At 43.5% G+C, this 20,142-nt stretch overlaps 1 protein-coding gene across 1 annotated transcript; it reads left to right on the plus strand.

The window, feature by feature from the left end:
* Positions 1-520: 520 nt before the first annotated feature.
* gfpt2 (glutamine-fructose-6-phosphate transaminase 2) lies at positions 521-19,578 on the plus strand. The gene is made up of 19 exons (XM_046318043.1): positions 521-652; positions 2,430-2,555; positions 3,780-3,863; positions 5,136-5,261; positions 6,425-6,483; positions 7,239-7,373; positions 8,760-8,821; positions 10,328-10,410; positions 11,007-11,124; positions 11,351-11,514; positions 12,165-12,260; positions 12,475-12,572; positions 14,496-14,616; positions 14,704-14,861; positions 15,084-15,198; positions 15,399-15,526; positions 16,699-16,866; positions 17,054-17,215; positions 18,466-19,578. The coding sequence occupies exons 1-19, from the start codon at positions 646-648 to the stop codon at positions 18,508-18,510; spliced, it is 2,055 nt and encodes a 684-aa protein (XP_046173999.1). The 5' UTR covers positions 521-645; the 3' UTR covers positions 18,511-19,578.
* Positions 19,579-20,142: the final 564 nt, after the last annotated feature.

Raw genomic sequence — 20,142 nt, forward strand, 5'->3', positions numbered from 1 at the left:
GGTATTTAGGGAAAATAGGAATGTTAACGGTCCAACATGTTTACACTCCAGATAGTCCATAAATATGTCCAATTTGATGTTTTGGTGCCTATAGGGCAATTCAGACCTTATTACTGATAAATGAGTTTGTTTCCTATGATCGTGTTTTGCATTGTGTATTTGTATTTGATGTGTATATTTTTGTAATTACAAGGCTCATCTGTAAAAGAGAGCTTGGTCTCAGCATGACTCCCTGTCAAAATAATGGTTAAAGTGCCAATATGTAATTTGTTCGTCGGCCCAAATTCACATAGAATTGTTAATTATAGATATATCATTCTACTTGAAAGCAAGTCTAAGAAACGGTAGATATGTTCTATGTGTACTATTTCTATGCTTCCAGTTATTACATTTTTGTGTCTATTACTTTTGGTTTTGTAAACCAGCTTTAAACAGCTGAAAATACAATATTTTTGTTTATGGAAAATATATTTCACAGCGGATTAGAGGGTACAATGATCCCCCCCAAAACAAATTGTCAAGGAAACAGGGGGCGGGGTACTGGGTTCCTACACGCCTTCACTTTAAAAGTTGTAACATCTCTGAATATCTTCCACAACATCCAAGATACTTTTCACTTGAAAGACTACGATATTCTGTTGGACCATGTGTGGTAAGGCAAATATGTACAATTTCGTGACTATTATGATTATTAGCTAGATAACTTCGTAACAAATAGCAGTAACTAGCACAGCTGGCTAGCTCTCGGATGGGATACAGTTTATGTCAAATTGACGTCTAAAGTAATGTTTTGTTGTTGTATTTTAGCTAACGCTATCTTTTTTTTCCTAACCTTAACCTGTTACTTATAACCTGCTACGTTAATTATCCTAACCTCCTGCGTAAATTCTCCTAACCTGCTATGAAAAATCAATTTTTTTAATGATCAATTCTGCCGTAAGAGAGTATCAGCTCGACGTTCTCCTCGGGATACAGACCGTGGTTACTTCAACGACCTCCTAATGTATATAATACATCTTTATAATTGTACTGCCATTAAAATGCATTATTCATTGGTATTTGTGTACGTTTCTGCATTTGCATTACTGACCTATGTAGTTTTGTGTCATACTAAACTTGACTAACATTACTAACCTTTACATTACTAACCTCAACAGTACTAAAAACAATAATTAGATAATTCACTAATGTTTGACTATTGAAAGTTCGAACAGTTTGGCATCCCGTATATAAAACTCGACAGACCACATCTGGACTGCTCTGTTAAACACAGAGCTTTGCATATGGCTGTTAGACCTGGGTCTCTGACAGGAGCTCATTTTCACGGATGAAACAGCTGCTGTCAAACTGCGACAGGCGTTGGAAATACCGTGAGGCTCCAAAGGTAGTGGAACACGGACACACGTTGTGTTGTTTTGGGCTCTGTACTCCAGCACTTTGGATTTGAAATGATACAATGACGATGAGGTTAAAGTGCAGACTGTCAGCATTAATATGAGGGTATATTCATCCATGTCGGGTGAATCGTTTAGAAATTACAGCACTTTCTGTAAATAGTCCACTATAGTTTAAAGTCCTCCCATTTTAAGGGACCAAAAGTATTGGGACAAATTCACTTACACTGTATGTGTATTAAAGTAGCCAAAAGATGAGTATTTGGTCACATATTCCTAGCACATAATGATTACATCAAGCTTGACTCTACAAACTTGTTGGATGCATTTGTTGTTTGTTTTGGTTGTGTTTTCAGGTTATTTTGTGACCAATGGTAAGTAATGTGGATGCTACCATGATTACAGAAAGTCCTGAATGAATGGTGAATAATGATGAGTGAGAAAGTTACAAACACAAATATTATATATATATTTTTTATATTTGTGTTTCTAACTTTCTCACTCATCATTATTCACAATTTATTCAGGATTATTCATAATCATGGTAGCATCCACATTGATTTAGAAGTGTTTAGAAACATTTGATTCTTATTCACAATAAAAGTGACTCCAAATGACACAATACATTATTTACCATTCATTTCTATTAGGCAACAAATGAATCTGAAACAACCAAAACAAATGGTTCATCCGATATGGATGAAAATACCCTCAAATTAAAGCTGACAGTCTGCACTTTAGTCATTGTATCGTTTCAAATCATCCAAAGTGCTGGAGTACAGAGCCAAAACAACACAAAATGTTTCACTGTCCCAATATTTTTGGAGCTCACTGTAGATCCAGCCCACTGACTCTTCATACCAACCCATTCAATGTAGCAAAGATGCAACCCCATGTATAATATCATGGTTTGAGTCTAAGACATGTAATGTAGGATACTGGCTTTTGTGAATCATGTTAGTTTGTTATTTCTTGAATACAACACTTTTGTTCTTGTTGAAAAATAAAACAACTTGTACCTTTTATTTCTTGCAGGAATTTTTGCCTATCTGAACTACAGAGTGCCACGGACAAGGAAGGAGATCTTTGACACACTGGTAAAGGGACTGCAGAGACTTGAGTACAGGGGATATGACTCTGCAGGTAATTTTAAAAAACAATGTTGTGGTCTTAGGTCTTATTTGATCACAATCATAGATGAGAGACAGTCTCCTTGAGGCCAAGGAAGATGTCTTGTCTCCACATAGCCTCTTGATAATGTCCAACAGGACACTATGGTTCAGGGTTGTAAATAATCTCAGTTAACCCAGAACTAAATGATTGTGTAATTTGATGAGATGCTCATGTTTACATAGTCTGTCCACCAGTGTTGAGTTCGAGACCACCTAAAGCGAAATTCTGACAAGAGCGACAAAGTTTGAAAAATATCTTCCATGAAAGTATAGGACATTAATGTTACTAGTGAAGTAGGAAGCCCAGGTTTCAATAGGCAATAAGTTATGAATGGGTCATGAGGGAGTGTGGATATTTGGCCTGTCGAAGTGGTTTTATGAGCTGAATGAATGGGAGCTGATAATTATTATAATTTTTTTGCTCAGCTGGTCTCGGGAAGAAATTATGAGTTCTCATTGTTTGAGACCGAGACAAGACAGAGTAAAAATGTATCTGACACAGAGACAAGACAGAGTAAAAATGTATCTGACACAGAGACAAGACAGAGTAAAAATGTATCTGACACAGAGACAAGACAGAGTAAAAGAGACAAGACAGAGTGTATCTGACACAGAGACAAGACAGAGTAAAAATGTATCTGACACAGAGACAAGACAGAGTAAAAATGTATCTGACACAGAGACAAGACAGAGTAAAAATGTATCTGACACAGAGACAAGACAGAGTAAAAATGTATCTGACACAGAGACAAGACAGAGTAAAAATGTATCTGACACAGAGACAAGACAGAGTAAAAATGTATCTGACACAGAGACAAGACAGAGTAAAAATGTATCTGACACAGAGACAAGACAGAGTAAAATGTATCTGTTTTTTCTGTGTTTGGCTTTCAAGACAGAGTAAAAATGTATCTGAAACAGACAAGACAGAGTAAAAATTTCTGACACAGAGACAAGACAGAGTAAAAATGTATCTGACACAGAGACAAGACAGAGTAAAAATGTATCTGACACAGAGACAAGACAGAGTAAAAATGTATCTGACACAGAGACAAGACAGAAAAATGTCTGAACTCTGTATCTGACACAGAGACAAGGCTGAGACACTCACTATGTAGTCTCCTATATTACAACACTGCCATCCACAAGAGATTATACTCTGTACATTAGATGAACTTTTTTCTGTGTTTGGCTTTCAGGTGTCATGGATAAGCTGAAAATGACAATGGTGACAACGTCAACATTTGCCTGATCAAGAAGAGGGGGAAGGTCAAGGCTCTGGATGAGGAGCTCTACAGTAGGCTGAACTCTCTACTCTTCCTCACTACTCTCCTACATTAAGCTGAACTCTCTACTCTCCCTCACTACTCTCCTACATTAAGCTGAACTCTCTACTCTCCCTCACTACTCTCCTACATTAACATTAAGCTGAACTCTCTACTCTCCCTCACTACTCTCCTACATTAAGCTGAACTCTCTACTCTCCCTCGCTACTCTCCTACATTAAGCTGAACTCTCTACTCTCCCTCGCTACTCTCCTACATTAAGCTGAACTCTCTACTCTCCCTCGCTACTCTCCTACATTAAGCTGAACTCTACTCTCCCTCGCTACTCTCCTACATTAAGCTGAACTCTCTACTCTCCCTCGCTACTCTCCTACATTAAGCTGAACTCTCTACTCTCCCTCACTACTCTCCTACATTAAGCTGAACTCTCTACTCTCCCTCGCTACTCTCCTACATTAAGCTGAACTCTCTACTCTCCCTCGCTACTCTCCTACATTAAGCTGAACTCTCTACTCTCCCTCACTACTCTCCTACATTAAGATGAACTCTCTACTCTCCCTCACTACTCTCCTACATTAAGCTGAACTCTCTACTCTCCCTCGCTATTCTCCTACATTAAGCTGAACTCTCTACTCTCCCTCGCTACTCTCCTACATTAAGCTGAACTCTCTACTCTCCTTTGCTACTCTCCTACATTAAGCTGAAATCTCTACTCTCCTACATTAAACATTAAGCTGAACTCTACTCTCCCTCGCTACTCTCCTACATTAAGCTGAACTCTCTACTCTCTCCCTACACATCTACATTAAGCTGAACTCCCTACTCTCCCTCGCTACTCTCCTGCATTAATGTACTCTACTCTCCCTTGCTACTCTCCTGCATTAAGCTGAACTCTCTACTCTCCCTCGCTACTCTCCTACATTAAGCTGAACTCCCTACTCTCCCTCGCTACTCTCCTACTTTAAACTGAACTCTCTACTCTCCCTCGCTACTCTCCTACATTAAGCTGAACTCTCTACTCTCCCTCGCTACTCTCCTACATTAAGCTGAACTCTCTACTCTCCCTCGCTACTCTCCTACTTTAAACTGAACTCTCTACTCTCCCTCTCTTACTCAGCTCCATACCACTCTACTTGAGTCAACTCCACGATCTTCTCCTATACTAATTTCTACTTGTTCACAGTCTAGTACTACGTATTAGCCAATGCTTAGTATGTTTCTCACTGCTTCCTGCTTTAACATATTGATGTTTTAGTCTGATCGTTGATTGTGTGTGTGATCAGAGAACGACTCCATTGACCTGGACATTGAGCTGGACACACACTTTGGCATTGCTCACACCCGCTGGGCGACACATGGAGAGCCCAACGCTGTCAACTGCCATCCACACCGCTCCGACAAGAACAACGGTAAGAACACACTCGTACTGTATGATCACACAGTAGATGGTGAGAATTGCTGAAGCAATGTTAGTACAGTATTAAGCGGTTTGTAAACACACTATAATGCAGTTATTCACTCAATACAAGAGAACCGGGGTACAATATAACGTGTCCCCATTGGCTTTACATTGCAGCCCCTAAAAGAGCATCTTTGTCATCTGGTTTACCATATAGAGGTCGTTAACTGACCCCTGTTGTTGCCTTCATTTAATGGGCCCTGCTTTCCTTAAGGAAGAGAAACACCGGAAAGCAGATGAAAACTTTAAAGAGAAAGGGGTCAGGGGTCATTTTTGCTAGATAATGAGATGGCTTAACTCCATGCTGTCTGACGTATTGCCTGGTGTCCTAGCCTGCCTGAGCTTTCTCCTGAGGCCTATGCAGATGTGCTTGAGTTCACCTTAGAGAGTAGCTCCATCATGATAGTAATTCATAAAGAACCCGGGATGTTCTCCTATGTCAGGGACCATCAATTAGATTCAGCCACGGACTGATCTTTTTAAATTCTTTATTTGTGTTTTTTTTATTGAGTGCATGGTCGGGTGGCCAGAACATAATCATTTGTAGACCGTATGTTGACCGCAATAAGCTTAAACAGATATAATATTTGAATAAAACATAATAATTTGAATCCTTGCTTACATTTCTATAGGATCTCTCTATAATGGGTGAGAATACTTAGATTTCCAAAATTACAATCACTTGGAGCTGATTTCCTGGTCCAATATTGGGAAATAATAATAATATATTGGCTCAGAAAACTATTGGCCAAATAAAACCACCCGTGGGCCAGCAGTTGTGGAACCCTGGCCTAGGACATAAAACAAGACAGACTGTGACCTTAAATACAAGCACGTTTGTGCTTCTGCATGTACATTGCTTGCTGTTTGAGGTTTTAGCCTGGGTATCTGTAAAGCACTTTGTGACAAGTGCTGACGTAAAAAGCTTTATGAAATAAAATGAATTGATTTGTTTGAAAGACTTCATTAGAGCAGAGTAGATATTTACTTACAATAATTACACTGTAGCTATTAACCCATGTTTGACACAAGATAATGTTATGCTTATCACAGAGGAATAGGTGTTCTGTGAATGCCAAATATTTCACATGTGATCTCTGTTCTTCACCTTAGAATTCGTTGTGATCCACAATGGAATCATCACTAACTACAAGGAGCTCAGGAAATACCTGGTAAGTTGTGAGAACACACAAGGCATTCCAATCCGGACATTTATTTACACACCTTGAACACATCATTGCTACTAGACCTTTGTGCACGGGTATACAGGTCTGCACAGACATCATAAACCACAAGAAGTGTAGTTTTACAAGTGTCAAGACCACACAGACAAGCCCTTAGGCCGTTGGTCAGTAGGCCCAATAGAGATCATATATGTGGGATTTGTTTGTAGACGTTAGCAAATGTTATTGAATGAAAGGACATTACAGTATTCTATGTCTGTAGTGTGGATGTATAAAGGTGTTGACGTAGAAATGGAATCGATAGAACTGGCCTCCCCATTCAAGTCAATGGTGGCATAATGGGTGGACTGGCAGCCATTGCGAGTGTACCCATTAGTTTACCAGTGAAATTACCAGGGTCAGAGTTACCAAGCCCTTTCTATGGATTCTATTTCTGTTGTTGTTGATGGGTCAGACCGTAGATTCCTGTACAGATTGTCAGTTGTTTGTTATCTACTTCACTTGCTTCGGCAATATTAACATATGTTTCCCATGCCAATAAATCCACTTGAATTGTCCTGACTTTGCCATTCATGGTTGCGGTATGTCAGGGTCTACGGTGCTGTTTCATTAGCCAGGCTGAGCTAATAACTGAGACTGACAATTAGGCTACATCTCTTATTTTTGTTGAGAGAAACATTGTCTGTTTTGAAGGTTGTTGTCTGTAACTAACAGCAGTGTTTTTTTTTGTATACTGCCGTCAGAAATCCAAGGGGTACAAGTTTGAGTCGGAGACGGACACCGAGGTCATCCCCAAGCTGATTAAATATGTCTATGACAACAGCGAGAACGAATATGTGTCCTTCTCCACCCTGGTGGAGCGCGTCATCCAGCAGCTGGTAAACGTCATGGATAGGGGTAGATTCTTCTGGGAAAATCTCTGTATATGACCACACACAATTAACAGTCCTGTCTGCATGTGGTAGGGTAGTTGATTATGTTGTGACAAACAAACAAATCATTTGGGACATGTCAGCTGGGGTTTTGTGTTGCAATGCCCCCCCCTCCTTGTCTGGCCTGTTTACTGTTTCCTATTAACCACATCGCATAATCAACAGCAGTTGTACGTATGTAGCAGCTAACCTAATGCCCTCCGCAACCTGAAAGGAAAAGGTTTTTAGGGTCTAAAAGTCCTGCTGTGTTCAGTGTGCTGGGATCTGGTTGAGTCTGGTTTTAGAAGTGGCTCTGAAAGATGACCTAATATCCTGTATATCAGCCCACCCCACCCAACTACCCCAGAAGAAAACGAAGACCTCACTCTGTAGCTTCAATAAAAGAAGGGGAAAGTTGAACAACGAGATTAGTTCTTGGCATAATTGAAAACAGACTGAATCATAAGCTGTGTGTGTGTGTGTGTGTGTGTTTATTTGTTTTATATTTCTCCTCCCCTCTCAGTTTGGCCAATGAGAGAGCTCAGGGCTAGGGAGCAGAGTAGTGCTTCCACAGAGAGGCCTCTTACTCCTCCTACAGCCTGAGTGTGTGGAGCTCAGTTTCTCTGCCTCCCAGCATACCCCATCTATCTCACAGCATACCCCATCTCCTCACCTTACTGGGCCCCTGGGCTGGGGTTTAGGCAGGGGATAGAGGGAGGAGGGAGCAGAGTGGCTGGGGTTTAGGCAGGGGATAGAGGGAGGAGGGCGAGTGGCTGGGCTGGGGTTTAGGCAGGGGTTTAGTGGCTGGGCTGGGGGATAGAGGGAAGGGAGGAGTGGCGCAGGGGATAGTGGGAGGAGGGAGCTGGGCTGGGGTTTAGGCAGGGGATAGAGGGAAGAGGGCGCATAGTGGCTGGGCTGGGGTTTAGGCAGGGGATAGAGGGAGGAGGGAGCAGAGTGGCTGGGGTTTAGGCAGGGGATAGAGGGAGGAGGGAGCAGAGTGGCTGGGGTTTAGGCAGTGGATAGAGGGAAGAGGGCGCATAGTGGCTGGGCTGGGGTTTAGGCAAGGGATAAAGGGTTCAGCTGATTTGCCATAGTTTCCTATCTTTTTGTCTTCTATGGCTTTCCTTTGACTGATGTCTATTGGGTTTAGCCTGTCTAGGGACTGATGTCGGACATGAGTGCAGGCTATGAAGTTTAAACATTATAGTGCATCTGACTGTTGTTGATGACTCATTGTGTCAATATCATCCTGTCCTAAATTAGATCATATTGGATGTGAATTCACTGAGGTCTACAGGTTGTCATTTCTGACACAGCTAACTTGCTGTACTCCTTTTGTCTCTTCTCTCCAAGGAAGGGGCTTTTGCTCTGGTTTTCAAAAGCATCCACTTCCCGGGGGAAGCTGTAGCCACCAGGTCAGTATGACCCCTCTGACATTTCTCTACTCGACCCCATCACTTCTACCTCACACGTTCGCCCAGCCTACCAGAACACTTTACCTTCCATTATAGATTGACCCCCTTTCTGACCTCTAACCCTGTTGCTGATCTCAAGTGTTGCATAATATCCTGTAGAACACTCACTAAGCACAACGTTCCATGGAAGCCCATGAATCAGGGAATCTGATCCTGTTTCAAAGAGTTCTGTTACCACATGCCCACTATGATGCAATGTTCTGGTTTAGGTGAAACGGTAAAGTCTGGTATGAACAGGGCATGATGTTTGTGTAAGAAACCTATACAAGTTTTGTCATCCTTTTTTATCAGCATAATGTTAACTGTATACCTGTAAAAGTGGCACATTATGCACAGTAAGCAACACTGTTCACTGTGTGTCTGTATGTGTGCAAACTAGTGGTTATGTGTGTTTTGTGTCAGTTAAGATTTCTCCTCCACTCTCAGTTTTCAAATGAGAGAGCTCAATGGTCTAAGGACCAGAGTGGAGCTTTTCCAGAGAGGGCTCTTATCCACTGAGTGTAGTTTACTGTCTCTTTGTCAGAGTTGCTTTCCAGGGGAAAGAATGGTTACAATTAAGTCATTATACAAGTGTTTGTAGTTCCTCACCTCCTCCATTAAACAATGCCCTCCTTCATGGTATTGTTGCTTGATATTGGCCGCCTTTCCTTCCAGTTCTCTGCTGCCAATGACTGGAATGAATTGCAAAAATACTGAAGCTGCCCTCTCTAACTTTAAGCATCAGAATTTCTGCAGGCCCACGCCACTGGTCTAGCCATAAAGATTTCAGGGTATTATAATGAACAAAACAAGTGATTGTACAAGACCAAGTTGAGTGATGTTTGTGGTGTGTGGGATGCTGTTGGCCTGTCTTTATAGTTGAGTGAACGGATGTGGTCTACTCTGTGGGAGAAAGTGGAGGGTGTGTTATAACTGCCTTTGTCTATTCTAAGAGAGCTTGTCTCAGACAGTGGTTTTATTTGGCCCAAAAAATGTAGGTCTAGTTCATACCAGTTTCCCACAAACGGATCTCTGTCACTGTCATCCTCTCTCATTCTGTCTCATGCCAGCCTCAGTCTCTCTAACGGACTCTGTCACTGTCATCCTCTCTCATTCTGTCTCATGCCAGCCTCAGTCTCTCTAACGGATCTCTGTCACTGTCTTCCTCTCTCATTCTGTCTCATGCCAGCCTCAGTCTCTCTAACGGATCTCTGTCACTGTCTTCCTCTCTCATTCTGTCTCATGCCAGCCTCAGTCTCTCTAACGGATCTCTGTCACTGTCATCCTCTCTCATTCTGTCTCATGCCAGCCTCAGTCTCTCTAACGGACTCTGTCACTGTCATCCTCTCTCATTCTGTCTCATGCCAGCCTCAGTCTCTCTAACGGACTCTGTCACTATCATCCTCTCTCACTCTCTCATTCCAGCCTCAGCCTCTAATGTCCTCTGTCACTGTCATCCTGTCTTAGGAGAGGAAGTCCTCTGCTGATAGGTGTGAGGAGCAAGTATGAGCTGTCTATGGAACAGATTCCTATTCAGTACAACAGTACTGGTGAGTCCCTCTTTTCTCTCTGGGTGCCTCTGGAAACTAGGCTAGCTGTTGGCAGACAACTCTTGATGGCGCCAACTGAAACTTTTAGTCCTGGTGATTTTAAGTATTCTCCTTTATAATTTGTAATACCCCTGTTGTGTACTGTAGCTGTAATGAGCATGTGGAGTTGTAGGTTGGGATTTGTGACCGAAGTTGCTTGTGCAATCTCGTCTGTATAGGTAAAGTGCTGTTTGTCATCAAGCAGAGCACTTAGCTTGACATTTTTATGAATTTATGTCAACTTTAGCTCCCAACTTTCTTGTGCTCGGGAACCATGCTTTTGATAAATCTGTTTCCATTTAGCTGAAAATAAACATGACTAATTTGAAATTAAGTGTAATATTAAGGAGGTGAAAAGGGAAACTTACCAAAGACAAAATGTTAAGAACACCCGTTCACCTTTTGGGTGAGCCTAAATAATATCTGTCTGTAATGTTTAGTGTCAATTACATTTCAAAAGGTTTAGTAATGAGTTATGTTATACGCTGTTACACAATTGAAGTTCCTTCTGGAAAAATCCATTCTGTTCTGTCTGTATGACCCCGTCTGCTCTTCAGGTCACTTCATAGAAGGCATCCAGCAGAGGAACTTCAGGAACAGGGTGGACAGCACCGTAGCCTTGCATTCAGTCAGTGACAGGAAGGCAGTGGAGTTCTTCTTTGCTTCTGATGCCAGGTGAGAGCAAACGAGAACACGAATCTCCCCTCAACTGGATAACTAACCCCAGATGTAATTCATGTAGCTCTTCCAGTTCAATACTGATTGTGTTCTACACTCCTATCTACTGGCCGTCAACTGTCATTACATGTACTTATTCATGTACTGTATATTACTGCCATGTTCCTTACACACTCTTATGGGGGGAAAAAACATATCTCTGTCCTTCCTGCTTCACCCCTAGTGCTATCATTGAACACACCAACAAGGTGATCTACCTGCGGGATGATGACATAGCAGCGGTGGCCCAGGGCAAGCTGTCCCTGCACCGTATGAGCCGCTGTGCCGGAGAGGACCCTAACCGGGCCATCCAGACCCTACAGATGGAGCTGCAGCAGATCATGAAAGGTCAGGGGTCATCACAACACACAGTCACACACTGATAACAAGAGCCCTCTAATTTAGAGAGTTGGAACTTTGAGGTTTCTGATGCATTGACATGATACGACAACATTCTATGGCAGCCATTTGAGTGGCCCGTTAACATGACATGGGGAATAGTTAAACTATGTTATGGATGGTCTAGAATTAGAACAAAATTAGACATTCTGAGAGTTAGCGCCACCCCTCTAAATACATGGCTCTGCTGATAACCAATCAGTGTAAAGTAGATATGGCCAGGGTTATGCAGAGGTGCTGGGATAGTTAGAATTATTAAGCACTTATTAGCTATGTGCAGTTTTCAGAAATGAGTGAGAGCCTGATGCAGTCTTCTTTCACTTGGAGTCTGTCTGTATTTCTGGGTGATCTGTTCTTGGGGTTGGTATTGATGCATAACATGGATGTTTATATTTACATATTCTTATTCATCCCTTTACATTTGTGTGTATTTGTGTGTGTGTGTATAAAGTAGTTATTGTGAATTTGTTAGATTTTACTGCATAGTCAGAACTAGAAGCACAAGCATTTCGCTACACTTGCATTGACATCTGCTAACCATGTGTATGTGACCAATAACATCTGCTAACCAATAGAATTTGATTTGATTTGACTCACAGGGAACTTCAAAGCCTTCATGCAGAAGGAGATTTTTGAGCAGCCAGAGTCTGTCTTCAACACCATGAGAGGAAGGATCTGTTTTGAAACCAACACAGGTATGGCATAGTCTGAAATCCACTCAATGTACTCCGTGTGATGCTAAACATGACGACGAGTGGCAAGGAAGTAGAATGTTAACTCAAACAGACTGGTACCCAGGCTAGGTATGGCACACACAGTACCCCAAACAGATAACTTTAGAAATAGATCCGTAGCTGAAGATCAGAAATGCGTCTTGTTTTGTGTCAGAGATGTGCTTTTGATCACCAGTGGTCCTGGGGGGGCTGAAAGACCATCTGAAGGAGATCAGGCGCTGCAGACGCCTCATCCTGATTGGCTGTGGCACCAGTTTCCATGCTGGAGTGGCGGTGAGTGCTAAATGGGTTGGGGGGGGGGTTTGATGGACATTTGGTTATTGACTGAGTAGGAGATTCACTAATTGACACTTGTGTGGGTGTAACGAGAAAGATCCTGTATGGGACCCGATCCTGTATTGCTCAGTTGGAGCGGGACACTAATTCGGATGCATATAAGAAATCTCGCTACGACCTTCGACGAGGCATCAAATAGGCAAAGCATCAATACAGGACTAAGATCAAATCTAATTTCCTGCAATAATGTGTTATCATTCATTTGTGTTATCATTTACATACTATGTCACGTTTATTTTGTCTAAGTATGCCTCTTTCAGACAACAACAAAAAACTTTGACTTGACATAATCATTCTCCTTTTTGGCAGTTCTTACTTTCACTACTAGAGGGGGATTGGACAATTTCTGGGGGATCTGCACTCCCAAAGTTGTTGACTGTTAGCAGCCAATGGCTAGCCGTTCTCAGCTGTTAGCAGCCAATGGCTAGCCGTTCTCAGCTGTTAGCAGCCAATGGCTAGCAGTTCTCAGCTGTTAGCAGCCAATGGCTAGCCGTTCTCAGCTGTTAGCAGCCAATGGCTAGCAGTTCTCAGCTGTTAGCAGCCAATGGCTAGCAGTTCTCAGCTGGTAGCAGTTCTCAGCTGTTAGTAGCCAATGGCTAGCAGTTCTCAGCTGTTAGTAGCCAATGGCTAGCAGTTCTCAGCTGTTAGCAGCCAATGGCTAGCAGTTCTCAGCTGGTAGCAGCCAATGGCTAGCAGTTCTCAGCTGGTAGCAGCCAATGGCTAGCAGTTCTCAGCTGTTAGCAGCCAATGGCTAGCAGTTCTCAGCTGGTAGCAGCCAATGGCTAGCAGTTCTCAGCTGTTAGCAGCCAATGGCTAGCAGTTTGTTACTGGCGATTTAAAAACGGATGATTGCCGTCATTTCTTCAAGTCATTATTGAATGTAACAAATCAAGCCGTTGCCCGATTTATTAAAAGGGACAGGCGGCTGTTTGAGACTCTGCGTTTTCATTGAAGTTTTACGGTGTGCGGCTGCTCGGCCATGGAAACCCATTTCATGACGCTCCAGACGAACAGTTCCAGTGTTGACGTTGCTTCCAGAGTCAGTTTGGAACTCAGTAGTGAGTGTTGCAACCGAGGACAGACGGTTTTTATGCGCTACGTGCTTCAGCACTCGGCGGTCCCGTTCTGTGAGCTTGTGTGGCCTACCACTTCGCGGCTGAGTCGTTGTTGCTCCTAGACGTTTCCACTTCACAATAACAGCACTTACAGTTGACCGGGGCAGCTCTGGCAGGGCAGAAATTTGATGAACTAACTTGTTTCGAAAGGTGGGGTCCTATGACTGTGCCACTTTGAAAGTCACTGAGCTCTTCAGTAAGGCCATTCTACTGCCAATGTTTGTCTATGGAGATTGAATGGATGTGTGCTCGATTTTATACATTGGTCAGCGATGGGTGTGGCTGAAATAGCTGAATCTACTAATTTGAAGGAGTGTCCACATACACTATATATACACAAAAGTATTTACCTGGTACCCGTGTATATAGCCAAGTTATCATTACTCAATGTGTATTTATTCCTTGTGTTACTATTTTTCTCTCTGCATTGTTTGGAATGTCCCGTATGTAAGCATTTCACTGTTAGTCTACACCTGTTGTTTTAAGCATGTGACAAAACAAAATGTGTATTTTATTTGGTAGAGCATAGCGCTTGCAACGTCAGGATTGTGGCTTCGATTCCCGAGACCACCCACACATAAAAAATGTACTCACACTTCACTGTGGGTCGTTTTGGATAAAAGCATTTGCTAAATGGCTTATATTTAGAAAAAGGACTCAAATAGTCCAGACTCCAGGCTGAACAGTCGGTTGTTCATAGATGAAAAATAGAGTGATTGACGATACCCTTCCTTGATGCCTCTAGACCAGACAGATTCTGGAGGAGTTGACTGAGCTGCCTGTGATGGTGGAATTGGCCTCTGATTTCCTGGACCGCATCACTCCTGTCTTTAGAGATGACGTCTGCTTCTTCATCAGCCAGTCTGGTACGTGAGACTGCACATTATCTGGTCAGATATGGTGATCAATTGTGCTTTGTTTCACATAGACGCTATGACTCCACCTCCTTCCAGGTGAGACAGCAGACACCCTGATGACGCTGCGTTACTGTCAGGGCCGCGGAGCTCTGACGGTGGGCATCACCAACACAGTGGGCAGCTCCATCTCCAGGGAGACAGACTGTGGCGTTCACATCAACGCCGGCCCTGAAATCGGCGTGGCCAGCACCAAGGTACACTACCACCACCACCACACTGCTGTCTGTTCACAGGGAAGCCTCAGTTAATGTGAGCTCAGTGGTGTTGTACTGAGCACGGCGACTATATTGATATCAGGATTCACGTGTGTACCTTGGTTGAGATTTGGAGGAGATGGTGTACTGTGTTTATGCAAGTGCCTCATCATATACTAGTGTTTGTGCATGACTGCTCACAGTGCCCCATACTTTCTCCAGGCGTACACCAGCCAGTTTGTGGCCCTCACCATGTTTGGTTTGATGATGAGTGAGGACAGAATCTCCCTGCAGAAGAGGAGACTGGAGATCATCAACGGATTGAGGATGCTGCCAGGTCAGCCTGACTCTCTGTGCCTCTCGTTTACCCCCCCCCCTTATAACCTCCACCCTCTCATAGCCCCTGTCAACTACTTATCTATAACCTCTAGCCACCCCTGTCATTTTACACTCCTTATCTGTCTACCTCCAATGCATTCCCTCACTGTGATGCCCTTGTGAGCTAATGCAGAATATGTCTGGTGTTTCTCTCCTCAGGGTTGATTAAGGAGGTTCTGACTCTGGACGACCAGATCAAAAACATTGCAAGCGAGCTGTACCAGCAGAGGTCCCTGCTGGTTATGGGCCGTGGATACAACTACGCCACCTGTATGGAGGGGGCACTGGTGAGCACTCAAACTACTCTTCATGCAGGGCTCTCCAACCCTGTTCCTGGAGAGCTACCCTTTAGGTTTTTGCTCCAAACCAGTTCCTGGAGAGATACCCTCCTGTAGGTTTTAACTCCAACCTTGTTCCTGGAGAGGTACCCTCCTGTAGGTTTTAACTCCAACCCTGTTCCTGAAGAGGTACCCTCCTGTAGGTTTTAACTCCAACCCTGTTCCTGAAGAGGTACCCTCCTGTAGGTTTTAACTCCAACCCTGTTCCTGGAGATCTACCTTCCTGTAGGTTTTAACTCCAACCCTGTTCCTGGAGAGATATCCTCCTGTAGGTTTTAACTCCAACCTTTTCCTGGAGAGATGCCCTCCCATGTGGTCTAGTGGATTTTTGTGGTGGGCTGGGCACCTGCAGGCTGACTTGGTCATCAGTTGAACTCTGTTTCCTCCGACACATTGGTGCAGCTGGCTTCTGGGTTAAGCGAGCGGGTGTTAAGAAGCGCGGTTTGGGGTAATGTTTTGGAGGACACACGACTCCACCTTCGACTCTCTCGAGCACGTTGGGGAGTTGCAGCGATGAGACGAGATCGAAAAAGGGGGTAAAAAAATAACCACAAAAGAAAATAGAAAACGGTAAGCTCTCCAAGAACAGGGTTGGAGTTAACCAACAGGAGGGTAGCTCTCCAAGAACGGGGTTGGAGTTAAAACCTACAGGAGGGTAGCTCTCCAGGAACAGAGTTGGAGTTAAAACCTACAGGAGGGTAGCTCTCCAGGAACAGAGTTGGAGTTAAAACCTACAGGAGGGTAGCTCTCCAGGAACAGAGTTGGAGTTAAAACCTACAGGAGGGTAGCTCTCCAGGAACAGGGTTGGAGTTAAAACCTACAGGAGGGTAGCCTCCAGCAGAGTTTGAGTTAAAACCTACAGAGGGTAGCTCTCCAGGAACAGAGTGGCGCAGTGGTCTAAGGCACTGCATCCAGGCTGCATCACAACCGGCTGTGATTAGGAGTCCCATAGGGCGGTGCACAATTGGCCCAGCGTTGTCCGGGTTTGGCTGGTATAGGCCGTTGTTGTAAATAAGAATTTGTTCTTAACTGATTTGCCTAGTTAAATACAAAAATGTCAAATAACTCTCAGGAAGACTAGATGGCTTATTGACTTTCATTTGATTATTTTCCTGTTACAGAAAATCAAAGAGATCACGTACATGCACTCAGAGGGCATCCTGGCTGGGGAGCTGAAGCACGGCCCCCTGGCTCTCATCGACAAACACATGCCTGTCATTATGATCATCATGAAAGACGCCTGCTACACCAAGTGTCACAACGCTCTGCAGCAGGTCACAGCACGCCAGGTGAGACACACACACACACACAGAGAGAAGGGGGACTCTCTCTCTCTCTCTCTCTCTCTGACTTTGACATTCAGTAGCTTTTGTACACCCTGGTATTCAAAAATAATTCACCTGAGGGAATATCACAATGGACAGAATAGTTTAATGATTATATCATTATTGATGCTGTTTTCCCCCTTCCTGTCAGGGGCGGCCCATTATCCTGTGTTGCCAGGACGACCCTGAGATCACTAAGAATGCTTACAAGACCATTGAGTTGCCACAGACAGTGGACTGCCTTCAAGGCGTCCTCAGTGTCATTCCTCTCCAGCTCATGTCCTTCCACTTGGCTGTGCTCCGGGGATACGATGTAAGTCACCAGGCCCCAATGGTCCTCGGTTACAGCCGACAGCAGTCATAGTATGTGTTGTGTCTGAGGGTGGTGCTCTGTGTGCGTGCTCTGTGTGCGTGCTCTGTCTGTGTGCTCTGTCTGCGTGCTCTGTGTCTGTGTGCTCTGTGTCCGTGCTCTGTCTGTGTGCTCTGTGTCTGTGTGCTCTGTCTGCGTGCTCTGTCTGCGTGCTCTGTGTCCGTGCTCTGTGTCTGTGCTCTGTCTGCGTGCTCTGTGTCTGTGCTCTGTGTCTGTGTGCTCTGTGTCTGCGTGCTCTGTGTCTGCATGCTCTGTGTGCATGCTCTGTCTGTGTGCTCTGTGTCTGCGTACTCTGTGTCTGTGTGCGTGCTCTGTCTGCATGCTCTGTGTCTGTGTGTGCTCTGTGTCTGCGTGCTCTGTGTCTGCATGCTCTGTGTGCATGCTCTGTCTGTGTGCTCTGTGTCTGTGTGCTCTGTGTCTGTGTGTGCTCTGTCTGCATGCTCTGTGTCTGTGTGTGTGCTCTGTGTCTGTGTGCTCTGTGTCTGCGTGCTCTGTGTGCATGCTCTGTCTGTGTGCTCTGTGTCTGTGTGCTCTGTGTCTGTGTGCATGCTCTGTCTGCGTGCTCTGTGTCTGTGTGCGTGCTCTGTGTCTGTGTGCATGCTCTGTGTCTGTGTGCTCTGTGTCTGTGTCTGTGTGTCTGTCTGTGTGCTCTGTGTCTGTATGCAAGCTCTGTCTGCGTGCTCTGTGTCTGTGTGTGTGCGCTGTGTCTGTGTGCATGCTCTGTCTGCGTGCTCTGTGTCTGTGTGTGTGCTCTGTGTCTGTGTGCATGCTCTGTGTCTGTGTGCTCTGTGTCTGTGTGCTCTGTGTCTGTCTGTGTGCTCTGTATCTGTCTGTGTGCTCTGTGTGTGTGTGCTCTGTGTCTGTGTGCATGCTCTGTCTGCGTGCTCTGTCTGTGTGCGTGCTCTGTGTCTGTGTGCATGCTCTGTGTCTGTGTGCGTGCTCTGTCTGCGTGCTCTGTGTCTGTGTGTGTGTTCTGTCTGTGTGCATGCTCTGTCTGCGTGCTCTGTGTCTGTGTGTGTGCTCTGTGTCTGTGTGCATGCTCTGTCTGCGTGCTCTGTGTCTGTGTGTGTGCTCTGTGTCTGTGTGCATGCTCTGTCTGCGTGCTCTGTGTGCATGCTCTGTCTGTGTGCTCTGTGTCTGTGTGCGTGTGCGAGACCTTAACACTAATGTTGATTTTCTTTCCATCTTCTCAGGTGGACTGCCCCAGGAACCTAGCCAAGTCTGTGACAGTGGAGTAACTACTAGTTTCAAACCAGTCAAAATACTATAATGCAGTCAGGCGTGTCTTTCTCTGTACTTTGTATGTACTGTGTGTGTTGGCAGGTACTGAATGTGTCATTTTAACTGGGTATTTATCAGGGTTTGGGTCAATTTGAATTGAAGGCAGTCCATTCAGGAAGTAAACTGAAATTCCAATTAAATTATTGAGAAAATTTATTTTCAATGACTTCAATCAACATAAAAGGAAAACCTATTTAAAAATGTTGGGATTTTCAATTCAAATCCTGAATTTACTGACTTCAATGTGAATTGACCCCAACCCTGGTATTTATGGTAGACGTTAAACTCTGAAGAGTCGTCATGACTCAAGTGGTGTGCTGGAGTTCTATCAGTGAGTTAAATTCAATGACGTTTACTCAATAAGTGCCTTGTGAATGTTTATTTTTTATTTTATTTTTTATATATACATAAGGAAGGGACATCTATATTATATTCTGTTTACTGCTCGGCACTGAAGCAAAGGAACAATGTCATAGCCTATTGTTTACATGTAGTCTCGAAATGTTTACGGTTGTGCAATACGTAGACTGACAAGGACTAAAGTGTCTTGGTGTTTGTTTGTAATAGCTCGCACATCATTTAATTTGCATGATGCCTGCTATACCTTTTTAAACAGTGAAGGAACAGTTGAATCTTACCGTTACAGAAGGTAGAGAGATAATATGACAATTATGTATTCCAACTCTCTATTCCTCTGTATTTGTTTGAGCCAAAGAGAAAACAAGCAAAGGACTGTTGGCTATATGGACAATTTCTCGTTTGATATCCTCTTTACAACGGGAAAATATATGAGTACTTTGAGGCTGTTACTGTATAACACCCTTATCATATGCAAATGATTTTAGACCAAACGCGTGTACATGTACATTGCGATATATGTTTAAAATTGTAGATATTTATTGTATTTTATATCTGATTATTAGTCTTACATGTCTAATTTTGAATAGGCCAGATTCTGTCCCCTAATCTTTGACTATGTATATTACTTTTAAAACTTTTTTAATACAATTATTTTTTACCCTTTATGTTTGTGTGTGTGGTTTCCAGATCATTTAGTGCTAGCTGAATGAAGACCAATATTCTCTTGATTTGATTTAAGCTATATAAATACAGTACCAGTCAAACGTTTGGGGACACCTATTCATTCCAGAGTTTCTCTAGTTTGAACTATTTTTTACATTGTAGAATAATAGTGAAGACATCAAAACTATAAAGTAACACATATGGAATCATGTATTAACTCAGTGTTAAACAAATCAAAATATATCTTAGATTCTTCAAAGTAGCCACCCTTTGCCTTGATGGCAGCTTTGCACACTCTTGGCATTCTCTTAACCAGCTTCACCTGGAATGCTTTTCCAACAGTCTTGAAGGAGTTCCCACATATGCTGAGCACTTGTTGGCTGTTTTTCCTTCACTCTGCGGTTCAACTCATCCCAAACCATATCAATTGGTTTGAGGTTGGGTGATTGTGGAGGCCAGGTCATCTGATGTAGCACTCCATCACTCTCTTTCTTGGTCAAATAGCCCTTACACAGCCTGGAGGTGTTGGGTCATTGTCCTGTTGAAAAACAAATGATAGTCCCACT

Source organism: Oncorhynchus gorbuscha, linkage group LG20, assembly GCF_021184085.1.
Source record: "Oncorhynchus gorbuscha isolate QuinsamMale2020 ecotype Even-year linkage group LG20, OgorEven_v1.0, whole genome shotgun sequence".
NCBI classification, from domain to species: Eukaryota; Metazoa; Chordata; class Actinopteri; order Salmoniformes; family Salmonidae; genus Oncorhynchus; species Oncorhynchus gorbuscha.

Excerpts from the sequence above, each read along its gene's own strand:
- gfpt2 (XM_046318043.1), top strand. Across the intron at positions 3,864-5,135 it reads TCTGGATGAGGAGCTCTACA|AGAACGACTCCATTGACCTG; the intron begins GTAGGCTGAACT and ends GTGTGTGATCAG. Across the intron at positions 7,374-8,759 it reads AGCGCGTCATCCAGCAGCTG|GAAGGGGCTTTTGCTCTGGT; the intron begins GTAAACGTCATG and ends CTTCTCTCCAAG.